This window comes from Choloepus didactylus, chromosome 10 (genome assembly GCF_015220235.1).
Source record: "Choloepus didactylus isolate mChoDid1 chromosome 10, mChoDid1.pri, whole genome shotgun sequence".
NCBI classification, from domain to species: Eukaryota; Metazoa; Chordata; class Mammalia; order Pilosa; family Megalonychidae; genus Choloepus; species Choloepus didactylus.
Genome location: NC_051316.1, coordinates 126,587,508 through 126,600,037, shown reverse-complemented (window position 1 = coordinate 126,600,037; position 12,530 = coordinate 126,587,508). Strand labels below are relative to the sequence as shown.

At 49.3% G+C, this 12,530-nt stretch overlaps 1 protein-coding gene and 1 pseudogene across 1 annotated transcript in view; both read right to left on the bottom strand.

Moving 5' to 3' along the window:
• The window catches only part of GABBR2 (gamma-aminobutyric acid type B receptor subunit 2), a 399,384-nt gene that overhangs the window by 189,054 nt on the left and 197,800 nt on the right, over positions 1-12,530 (bottom strand). Inside the window, exon 4 of the mRNA XM_037851102.1 lies at positions 7,131-7,232. Coding sequence (XP_037707030.1) covers positions 7,131-7,232 — 102 coding nt within the window. The remainder of the gene's footprint in view (positions 1-7,130; positions 7,233-12,530) is intronic.
• LOC119545514 lies at positions 56-1,045 on the bottom strand (annotated as a pseudogene).

The following is a 12,530-nucleotide window of genomic DNA, read 5'->3' as shown; positions in this document are numbered from 1 at the left end:
GTTTGGTTCATTTCAGGTCTCCTGGTCCATCTGCCAGCTGCACATGTCTGTGTTTTCAGCGAAGGGTCAGCAGTCCTTCTGAAAGAGGTAGGGTGAATGGCAACTGTGTTGTCAAAGTCAGCCTTGGTTGCTCCCATTTTCACCGCAACGGCAAAGCCCTGTAGCATTTCATCACACCCCAGTCCCTGCATATGTATCCCAACCACCTTTTCCTCCTCGTTAGCACAAATCATTTTCATCACACATTTTGTTTTCCTTCTAGTAACTGCATGATACATCGGCGTAAAGGAGGTTGAATAGATCTTCACATTTTCTTGTCCATATTTAGAAACTGCCTGATCTTCCGTGAGCCCCACTGTCCCAATAGGCGGGTGGCTGAAGACCACTGTAGGAATGTTCTCATAGTCTAATTTGGAATCTTCTTTGCCTTCAAAAAGTCTATGGGCAAGTTTTCGGCCAGCTGCTATTGCAACTGGTGTAAGAAGAGCTTTTCCACACACATCCCCAACTGCATAGATGCCTTTTACGTTGGTGTTCTGGAATTCATCTACTAGGATATGACCTCTCTCATCGGTCTGAATACTCAGTTCACTTAAGTTGAGGCTGCTGGAATTTGGGTCCCACCAATGGCCCACAGCAGGCAGTCAACGTGCTCAATCGTGGCAGAGATGGGTGACCTTCCGGGAACGGCACTGACCATGTGGAGTTCTAAGCCAGACGTGGTCTGTTTAACTTCCCTGACCAGGGAGTATTTCAGGATATCTATGCCAGCGTTCTCCAGCTCTTCACTGCAGTTTGAACTGATGACTGAATCAAAATTTCTAAGTACCTTATCATGCCGTATCATCAGTGATGTCTTAGAGCCCAGGGCTGAAAGGATCCCGGCTATCTCCACAGCAATATAACTTGCACCAACGATGACACTGCGGATTGTTGTGCTACCATCTCCCAAAATTGTGTTCCAAACCACACACTCCTGTCTTCTATCACCCTGTAGTGCTCCCTTTAGTATTTCCTGTAGGGCAGGTGTCTTGTTCACAGTCTCTCATTGTCTGTCAGAAAATATTTTGAGCTCTCCCTCATATTTGAAGGACAGTTTTGCTGGATACAGGATTCTTGGTTGGAGGTTTTTCTCTTTCAGTATCTTAAATATATCACACCACTTCCTTCTTGCCTTCATGGTTTCTGCTGAGAGATCCACACAGTCTCATTAAGCTTCCTTTGTTTGTAATGGATCGCTTTTCTCTTGCTGCTTTCAGGATTCTCTCTTTGTCTTTGACATTTGATAATCTGATTATTAAGTGTCTTGGCGTAGGCCTATTCAGATCTATTCTGTTTGGAGTATGCTGCGCTTCTTGGATCTGTAATTTTATGTCTTTCATAAGAGATGGGAAATTTTCATTAATTATTTCCTCTATTATTGCTTCTCCCCCCTTTCCCTTCTCTTCTCCTTCTGGGACACCAATGATATGTACATTATTGTACTTTGTTTCATCCTTGAGCTCCCGGAGATGTTGCTCATATTTTTTCATTCTTTTCTCCATCTGCTCCTTTGCATGTAGGCTTTCAGGTGTTTTGTTCTCCAGTTCCTGAGTGTTTTCTTCTGCCTCTTGAGATCTGCTGTTGTATGTTTCCATTGTGTCTTTCATCTCTTGTGTTGTGCCTTTCATTTCCATAGATTCTACTAGTAGCTTTTTTGAACTTTTGATTTCTGCCATATATACGCCCAGTGTTTCCTTTACAGCCTCTATTTCTTTTGCAATATCTTCTCTAAACTTTTTGAATTGATTTAGCGTTAGTTGTTTAAATTCCTGTATCTCAGCTGAAGTGTACGTTTGTTCCTTTGACTGGGCCATAACTTTGTTTTTCTTAGTGTAGGTTGTAATTTTCTGTTGTCTAGGCATGGTTTCCTTGGTTATCCAAATCAGGTTTTCCCAGACCAGAACAGGCTCAGGTCCCAGAGGGAAGAAATATTCAGTATCTGGTTTCCCTGAGGGTGTGTCTTAGAAAATTGCTCCACCCTTTGATGCCTCAGGTCACTGTGCTTTTCTGCCCAGCAGGTGACGCCTGTTAGCCTATAATTCTTGACTGGTGTGAGGAGGTATGGCTGTGTTCCCCCAGGCTCTGGGGTCTGGTTCTGAATGGAAAGGGCCCCACCCCTTTCCTCCTAGAGAAGACAGACCCCCCAGGTGGAGGTCATTAGCATTTCAATGGTCTCGCTCTCTGCTTGTGGTGTCTCCACCCTTCCTGGAGTCACAGCCCTGGAAACTGAAAATGACTGGGGCTTTCTCCACTGAGCCGAAAAAGAAACAGATAGTCCCCTTCAGATCTAGTCTGAGGTGACCCTCCAGCTCTCCAAGGGCAGTCGTCACCCAAAGCCTCTGTCTGTTTTTTGGGGCTGCGTACCTGTAGTGAGCAGTTCACACTCACTCCTTAAAACCCCAGTTGGAGCTCAGCTGAGCTATATTCGCTTGCTGGGAGAGAGCTTCTCTCTGGCACCATGAGGCTTTGCAGCTCGGGCTATGGGGGAGGGGGTCTCCCGACTTGGATCTGCAGGTTTTACTTACAGATTTTATGCTGTGTTCTCGGGCATTCCTCCCAATTCAGGTTGGTGTATGATGAGTGGACGGTCTCGTTTGTCCCCCCACAGTTATTCTGGATTATTTACTAGTTGTTTCTGGTTTTTTGTAGTTGTTCCAGGGGGACTACTTAGCTTCCAGTCCTCTCCATGCCGCCATCTTGTCCCCTCTCTTCCATTTATTTTTTCAATCATTCATATCAGTGTGGACTCACGGATATTTATTTTATACTTTGAGTTATAATCTAATACTATTTCACTTTCATTGTTTCTCAAATCATTCCACCGTTGGTCATGGGGTAGATTTTTCTGTTGGTTCCTGTGTCCCTTTGACATTCGCCTGTCATTGTGGTTTCCTGTGAGCACTTCCTCTCCTCCCGGGAGTCCTGCTCCAGGATTATCTGGTGGACTTCCCACCCCAGTCTTAGAATCAGCCATTTCTCCAAAGAGCCCTGGTCCTCTGCATCGGAGAAAGGGGTTAGAAACCCACACTCATGTGTGCTTGTTTCCGCTGGGGTAGCTATTGTGTTTTTTATTTTGGCTGTTTCCCCGTAGGGTAATCCTTCTCCAGCCTCCAAAACTGGTATCTTTTCTCTCACTGGATTGATCTCTTTGACCATTTCCTCCGAACTCTGGAAAAGCATCTCAAGTTTGTCCTCCACATTATCGATTTTTATTTTCTTTCCATTAACTCTGCTCTCTATTAGCTCCGATGCAGATTTTAACTCTGCTATTTGATATTTCGTTTCCTTCCCTTGTCCTCTGCACCTCCTTCTCCATCTCGTCCCGCAGTAAATCAGAGATTTGCTTTATCCCCGAGCTTTCCAGAAGTTACTGCCTTTTCTTTGTTCCTGAGTACTTTGTCCATGGGTCTTATGTTGGTTTTGTCTGTCCAAACTTGGTATTTCCTTGACACATACTTGACAAATGGTTGAGCAAAGAAGATTTGGTTTCAAGTGCTTGGGAACACAGCAGTGACTACAACAGACAGAAAACTGCCTCTTGGAGCGTATGTTCCAGTTGGAGGAGACGTATGAACACCAAACAATTTGGTAAAAAGAACCTGATGTCAGACCCTATCTTAATCCCCAGGGCTGTGGTAACAAATCACAAACTGGGTGGCTTAACACGACAGGAATGCCCTGTCCCAGCTCTGGAGGCCGGAAGTCTGAAGCAGGGCTCCTTCTGTCCCACGCCTCTCTCCTGGCTCTGCCTCAGTTGTCACACAGCGCTCTCCCCGCTGTCTGCCTCCATATCCACCTTCCCCCTTCTTATAAAGACCCCAGTCCTAGGATTAAGGGCCCACCCTGCTCCAGGGTGATGCTACTTGAACTGGCCTAATTCTATCTGTAATTACCTTACTTCCCAACAAAGTCACATCCAGAGGTCCTGGGGACTAACTAAGACATCGTTTTAACATTTTGCAGGACAAAATTCAGCCCATAAGATGTTGTTCAGGGAGATGGAGAAACTTCGGGAAGAAAAAAGGAGGAGGCAGTGCAAGGGGCAGACATTTCAATTTTACATAAGGTGTTTGGGGGAAACTTCTAGGTCAAGGAGACAGCTGGGCAAAGACTCAGGAGCTCAGAGAGGGCACCAAGCAGGTGTTTTGGGGAGAAGACCCCAAGCAGAGGGAACTTCCAGCCAAGAGGTTAAGTGTTCTCTCCCAGGCTGCTCCCCCTGGTTTTGTGGGATGCTAGAACCCCTTTCCAGGGACCGCAGCCACAGGGAGTGGCCAAGAACGCTGGGCCTTGGTGCCACCCAGACCTGGGTGTGAACCCTGACCCCACGCCTCTCCAGCTGGGTGACCAGTGTGGCTCCTTAGGCCCCGTCTGTGACGTGGCCATACTGCACCGTGCTTTGGGCTCTGGGGAGCAGTAAGCTAGCTGGTGAAGGTCACGAGCTCTGTGCGGGGCCCCTGGGCTGCGCTGGAAAGCTGCTACTATCCTGAGTTATTAAGATCACACCCACGCCCACTTGTGTTATTATCACAGACATCTGCAGGGTGAGGAGAACGCCCGGCCCCATGCCCGAAGTCTGGCAGCCTTTCAACTAGTGCCTTTAAAGGCTCTTTAAACTTTAAAGGCAGCAGAACTGGGCGGGGACTCCGAGGCACAGGAAGCTATTTCAAGTGCCCTCCCTGGGGAGCCACCAGCTGCGACAGGAGAATTCACCGCAGCTCCAGTGCCCGCCCCTCCACGCCCAGCCCCGGCCCAGATGCTCCTCGTGGAGTCAGCGTCCACCCGCCCTGATCCTTCACCGCGGGGAAGAGCCTGTGCAGATCCGGTCTTGCGTTGGGGACGGGAGCCACTCCGTCACCTCTCCTGGCCTCCGCTCCTTCATCTGCAGAAGCTTCCAGGGCTGCAGTGACCGTGAATGTGGCACACGGCACAGTATCTGCTCCTGAGCAGAAGTCAAACAAATGGAGCTTGGCTTCCCTTGCACCCTCTCTATGGGCCTCGGTCTCTCCACCTGTGAACGGAGGGGTCTGGAAAGCAGGAGCTCCAAATGGCCCCCTGCTCTGATCAATGTGACCTGTGATCCAGTTGGCCCAAGACAGAAGGGACACAGCAGCAGCTGGCCTCTGGTGTCTCTGTCCCAACAACTTGAAATGTTGCTGGGGCTGCTAGGACAAATACCACACACTGGTTGGCTGAACAGCAGGAATTCACTGGCTCACGGTTTTGGAGGCTGGGAGTCCAAAGTCAAGGCATTGGCAGGGTAGGCTTTCTCACGGAGCCCACCCACCTGCTTCTCCTACTTCTGGCTTCATCTGTCTCACTGAGTCCAAATTTCCTCTCCTCATAAGGCCTCCAATCATACAGATTAAGACTTGCCCTGACTCAGTTTGACCTTATCTAAATAGAATCTTTGAAGAACCTATTCACAAGTGAGTCCCCATCCTGACTCACCTTAACATCCACCCACCCACCATCCAACCATCCATCCAGTCATCCATCCATCTATCCACCTACCCACCATCCAACCATCCATCCATCTACCCACCATTCAACCATCCATCCAATCGTCCATCCATCCATACATCCACCTACCCACCTACAATGTAACCATTCATCCATCCATCCATCTACCCACCCACCATCCACCCACCCACCATCCAACCATCCATCCTTCCACACACACACTCACCCACAATCCAACCATCCATTCACCCACTCATCATCCAACCATTCATCCACCCACCCACCATCCACCCATCCATCCATCTACTCACCCACCATCCACCCACCCACCATCCAACCATCCATCCAATCATCCATCCATCCAACACCTGCCCACCTACCACGTAACCATTCATCCATCCATTCAATCATCCATCCATCTGTCCACTAACGCACCATCCAGCCATCTATACATCAGCCAACCAAACATCCATCCATACACCTACCCACCGTCCATCCATCCAAAAAACATTCACTGAGCATCTATTTTGTGCCAAGCCCTGTGTTGCTGAATATGGTGTAGTAGAAACAGCATATCAGATTTTGGAGTCAGAGAGACCTAGATGAAATCCAGAGACCTGAAATAGGATTAAGACTTGAACATGTCTTTTGTGGGGTACATGATTCAAACCTAACAGCAAGTGGAAGAGAGAGAAAGAGGAAGGTCACAACTCTCAATACATCTGCGTTATCAGCTGCTTACAAGCCTCCAGCAGCTCCCCACTGTTCTCAGGATAAAAGACCAAACTTCTTAGCTGGGGCATTCAAGGCTTGTGGGACTGGCTCAAACTCTGTTTCCAGCCTTAACACCCACCCCTCCCCTAACTTCTGATACTTCGGCCTCAGGTGCCCAGGCACGTGGCGAGCATGCCCACCCTGTACTCTCGTCCCCACCCCCGTTACCCGCTGGGCTCCTGCAGGCCCAGCTCAGATGCGGTCTCCTTGTGGGAACTTGTCTGCACGGATGCAGATGAATCATGCCCCCTTTGTCCCCATTTCCCCTGAGAGGTCCCTGTCTTCCTCGTCCAGTTGGGAGCGATCTGAGGACAAGGACAGGTGTGATGTTTTCCAAGGTCTGGCACATAAAAGGCATTTGAGAGAGTTTGCTGAATGAATGGACAGATGAAAGTTGAGAGGCTCATTTGCAATGGGAGAAGCTTCTAGGTGAAACTTCCTGTACCTAGAGCAACTGTCACCAGCTGGGTTGGGAACCTGGGGTTTCAGCGCCAGCAATAAAACTCCCTTGCTGAGGGCTTCAGGCACAAAGACCTTATTTCCTCTCTCTGAGCCTCTTCCAAGTAGAGATGACACTAATGCACACCCTGCTTGCTTCTCAGGCCGAGACAGAGAAAATCACAAGAGGCTCCAAGTGGCTGTGGCTCCGGTGATGAGGTCTTTGGCTAGCGCTGGATGCTCTAGAAAAGCCAAGGGAAGCCAACTCATGGGAGTTCCTCCCTAAGTCTGAGATGCCAGGAAGGAGGTGAAACAGGTGGACCTTGAGGCTCTCTCCCAATCAGGGGGTTTGGGATGCCCTGGTGGGCACCAGTGAGCCCCCAGTCTGCTTCCAGGCTGTGGCCAGCTGCACGTACCTTAAGTTTTTTGACACTGGTGCAGGGATCGTTGGAGAAACTTTCAGTGTCTGAAATCTCGACGTCCTCGCCGTACAGGACTCCGGTCAGGTCGTTCCTCACCTGTCAGCAAAAAGAAAGCAGAGGGTGGGTGTTCAGGTGGCCTGTCCCGGGGACTCGGCCCCAAAGAGCGAGGTGATTTGTACCACTCTGTCAACAATGTGGAGGGAATGCTTTCTCCTTCATTATGACCCAGGGTGCCCTGTGGGATCTTGGGGTTCACCCAGTCTCCCCCACCCCTTTGCACTTGGTACAGGCAACGGGGGCCCGAGAGGGATGGGGATTGCCCGAGGCTGCCCAGGAAGTTCCTGGGAGAGGCCGGACTGGCACCCAAGTCCCTGCCTGATGCTGTTGCCTTCTCCACTGCACCACACCGTCTCCAAATCAGACGATTCAATTAATAGCCAAGGCATTCAACAAGATGATGCAGAAAAGAGGAACGTGCACGGGGGCAGGGAATGGAATGCCACGTCTGTGGATGCCCAGCATGACTAATATCTGTGTGCCAGGAAAGCAGAGGGCTGCAAACGGGCAGTGTGGGCAGCAGCCTGGGTGGAAGGTATGAGGGAATGGTGGGGACTGTGGCAAAATGGCAGCCCCATGTCCCATCTTAAAGAAGGCAGTTGCTGCTTGGCTCCAATCACAGCTTGGGCTCAGGGTCCTTCTGATGTTTTGGGGGAAGAAATCAGAAATCCAGATTTTTGGATACTGTTTTTAAATGTTGATACTACTTTTTGAAAAAAGTTTTAACAAAGCATAAAACAAACCAAACCAATCTGAGGTCCCTTGCTGGCCCATAGGTCGTGGCTCCGTACTCTATGATTTAAAGAATTAGATTGTGTGTTTCAGTAAGATGACCCAGGTGGGGGCTGGGGGTCCCAGGTTCCAGGCCCAGCTGGGTCACTGACTTGCTTGGCCTTGAGCTTTCTGTTGGACCCTTCCTCTCTCTGGGCTTCAGTTTCTTCTTCTTTAAAAGATGATCCTTAAAAGCACTTCTGACCCTTTTTAGACAACCCTTTTTAGGTTCTAAAGAATTGGGGTAGCTGGTGGTGGATACCTGAAACTATCAAACTACAACCCAGAACCCATGAATCTCGAAGACAGTTGTATAAAAATGTAGCTTATGAGGGGTGACAATGGGATTGGGAAAGCCATAAGGACCAAACACCACTTTGTCTAGTTTATGGATGGATGTGTAGAAAAGTAGGGGAAGGAAACAAACAGACAAAGGTACCCAGTGTTCTTTTTTACTTCAATTGCTCTTTTTCACTCTAATTATTATTCTTGTTATTCTTGTGTGTGTGCTAATGAAGGTGTCAGGGATTGATTTAGGTGATGAATGTACAACTATGTAATGGTACTGTAAACAATCGAAAGTACAATTTGTTTTGTATGACTGCGTGGTATGTGAATATATCTCAATAAAATGATGATTAAAAAAAAAAAAAAAAAAGCACTTCTGATCCAACCTCCCTATGAATGTATCAACATGTCTGAATAATTCAACCCTAAATATTACAGAAAACCATGGGAGTCCCCGGCAGAGGATTTGATGGAAGCGGGTGTGTTGTATTTCTTTCGAAGTCCTTTGAAGCAAATGGAGCAAAATGTGAATATTTATGAATTCTGTGTAGTAAGCCTATAGGTGCTTGTTATTTTATTCTGTGCTTTACTGAACACTTGAAATACTTCATGATGAATGATTTTTTCTTTTTTTTTTTTTTAAGAAAGGAACTGCTTCATTTCAGGGTGCACCTTGTCCATGATTAGTTTTTGATTGGAGATGGGGAACTAGTTGATTGAAAAAAGTTGATTTTTGCTATTACAATTTATTTCTGCCACCTCCAATCCTCTCAGGGTGCAGGTGGGTCCTGTCATCAGTTTTGTGCAACAGCAAGTATTAAGCACAGAAAACGTGCCCCTGTTTGGAAGGCGACGGAGTCGCTGTGCAAACTCCTGGGCGTGCAGGTTCCAGCCCAGCTCCCCATTTATGCTCGGCTCCTCTTGAGTCTCAGTCTTTCCCTCTGGAAAACGGGGGCTGGGGCTGGAGACAGAATGGAACTCACTGGTTGTTTAGGCCCCACGAGCACACCAAGGATGTGGACCGGCTCTGTAAACTCTAAAGCTCTGCACACACAGTCCAAAAAGCTGGAATTACCGTTTCCAGGAGTCAGACAAGGCACCAAGGCCACCAGTGCTTGGGCGTCCCTACACGTGCGTGTGTATAAGTGTGTGTGTGAAAGCCATACACTCTCCTGGCAGAATAAAATCCTGTCTAGGCAGTGAGAACTAAAAATTAAAGCAAACACCCTGGAGACATCTCATCTCTCCCGATTTGACAGATGAGGAAACCGAGGTGTGACTCCCAGCCCAGTGCTCTCCCCTCATTTCCGCACCTGCTCTTCTATGAGAATCTGGATTCCACCAGACGTGGGTGGTCCCCGAGGCCCGAAGAACCGGGACAGGACAGAGGACACGGCCGGTGCAATCGGAAATTACAGGCAATCGCAGCCTGTGATTTCAGCACCATGGAATCCGCGCTCAACTTGAGTATTCTCGTGGATGTTTTTAGGGAAAGCAAATGGAGGAAACTGGTAATAAATAGTATTTAAAAATAGCCAAAGCATGGAGAAGAAATACGATTGATCTTCCTCGGAAGGAAAAAATTCTACATCTTCATATAGGGATAGAAACATCATTCGGGACACTGGTCAAAGACTTGCCAAGTGAACTGGAGGTGTTTGTCGACACCTGCTTCCCCTTCTGGAGTGGCAGGTGCCTGTTTAACGGAGCAAGTACCTTCCAGCGGTTTTCTGTCATGCTGGACTGAATTGTGTGCCCCAGTGTGGACAGTTCTTGGTGTTGGCCCGTATTCTGGTGGGGGGGACCCACTGTAAAGAGGTCTCTTGGGGACGTTCCTCCAGTTAGGGGTGGCCCCGCTGGACCAGGAGGGGCTTGACTCTGGATGCCTGGAGTCCTTGACAGGCAGAGTGGAAGTCAGATGGAGAGAGCAGGCCTGAGAAGAAGCCAGAAGCCACTGGAACCCGGAAGAGAAAGAAGTTACCGCCCCGTGTGTCACCATGTGTCGGAAAAGCCGCGGACAAGGATCGCCAGCAGCCGGCCCCAGGACCCCACAATCTTCACTGACACCTTGATTTTGGACTTCTCCTAGCCTCAAAACTGTGAGCCAATAAATTCCTGTTGTTGAAGCCAACCCACTGTAGGGAATTTGTTTTAGCAGCCAGGAAACTAAAATAGCTCTAAGCTGCATTTCTGCAAAATGAATCCCATTTTTCTCTGCATCTCCATGATAAAAGCAGAAATATGTTCTTCTGCTTCTGGGAAACGAGTAGCCCTTACTCCCCAAGGAAGTTATATACACACACACGTGCACACACACACACACTCTCAAGTGAAGTGTAGCCAAGGTCCCACTGGGGGTCTAATCAGGAGTCTGATTTTCGGCAAGTCCTGGACATCCTGGAAGAAAGCAGAGGGATAGCGCTGGCGGGCGGGGAGGGGGGACAGAGAGGAAGCTGCCCAGCACCCGAAGTGAGAGTCAGGTGGGCGGGAGACTCACACCGATAAGGGACATGAAGACTTCCTGGGCAGGACATGCAGCGCGGCCGGAAGTAGGGTGAGGAAAGGTGGGGCTCCCCAAGGCTGGGGCCTCGGGGACAGCTCACTGGCTGAGGTGGCCTCTCCCCGCTTCTGGAACAGCGACTCCAGGCCCCAACCACTGGAGCAAACCTGGGAGAAAATGTTGTCACCTGGCACCAGGGAGAACAGGTGGGTCAGAGCCCCAGTGTGTCATAAAGGATTTCGTGTTGCCATAAAGGGGTCTGGCCCTTGATCTTGACTCCTGGAAGGTGATCTTTGTTGGCTGGGACCCTTGGGCTGGCCAGATGGTTCAGCAACATGATCTAGGGTGGGGACTTGGTTCATGCAGTATGAGCCGACCCGCCGACAGGCTCAATCAATCAATCAATCATTTCTATGTAATGAAGCCCTACTAAAATCTCTGACTGCCGAGTTCAGGTGAGCGTCCCTGGGATGATGATTCTGTGTGTGTCTGTCACACATAGAAACCCAGAGGGTGACGTTTCCCAACTCCACAGGGGAGGATGGTGAACGCTTCATGTACACCCCTTCCAGACTTCACCCCCTGTTCACCCTCTGGCTGATGTGAATTCACCTCCTCTCCCCGCAATACACCATAACCATGAGTCCCACAGCTCCACGGGGTTCTATGAGTCCTAGAGAATTATCAAACCTGAGGGTGGTTTTGGGAAGCCCCTGAAATGCATTTGGTGTCAAAAGGGAGGGCTCTTGGGGACTATGTCCTTCTAACTTCACAGCTAACCCAAACTCTTGAACCCAGGAATAAATCATCTGGGATGGGAGGCTTGGGGCAAAAGCTGTTGATTTTGTTTTTCTTTTTCAATAAATTGTATGGACTGTGAACTCAAGGTTGTATCAGAAAGCAGGTCCCCAAAGCAGTGGTTCTCAAAGTGTGGTCACTTGGGAACTTGTTAGAAATCAAATTCTTAGGTCCCATCCTGGACCTACAGAATCTCGCCCAGGGGCGAGGCCCGGCAACCTGTGTTCTAATCAGCCCTCCAGAAGATTCCGAGGCATGCTGAAGTTTGAGAACCACTGTCCTAAAGGAAGCAGGATAGGTTTTAAGTAAACCACTGACAAGGGTGTGAAAATTTTTTTAACCACTTGGATTTGTTTTCCTTAATTAGGAGAACAGAACATGTCAACTGAGTAAGGCAACTGCCAAAAGTGTGAGCGGCCCTGGGAGCCACATTTCAAAAGGCAATCACATCTAGAAGGGAGGGGACAGTGCCCCTCTGACCTGTCCATCCCAGACTGTACCCGAGGGCTGGGCTCAGTCACGGCTGGCTGCAATCAGGGATGGGGACAGGGTGGCTCATGCCCAGAGGAGAGGGTGGTGGCAAGGACAGGACCGAGGCCCTTTGGGGAGGCGTCACCAGGGAGACTGGGTTGTGTAAAGATCCGAGACTACTGTTGCTCCTGTGCAACCTTGGGGACCAGGGCTCTGAATCCGAGAATTCTTACATTTGAATGCAGACTTGGGAAATCCAACATGTTGCAAGAAGTCAAGAAGCAGGAAGAATCAGTAGCTTTGGGGGAAAGCCAGGAGCCGAGGGGACAGAACTGCTCTGGCCGAGCAGCGAGAGCGCTGTCAAGTTGGCTCCTGGGTCTGCAGACACCACCCTGCCAGCGGCTCCACGGCCCAGTGGAGGGGTGAGGGGGTCTTGTCCTTCCAGGGAAGCACCACAACAGGCTGAGCTTGCATCCCTTTCCAGGCCATGAATGCAGGTGGAGAAGTGG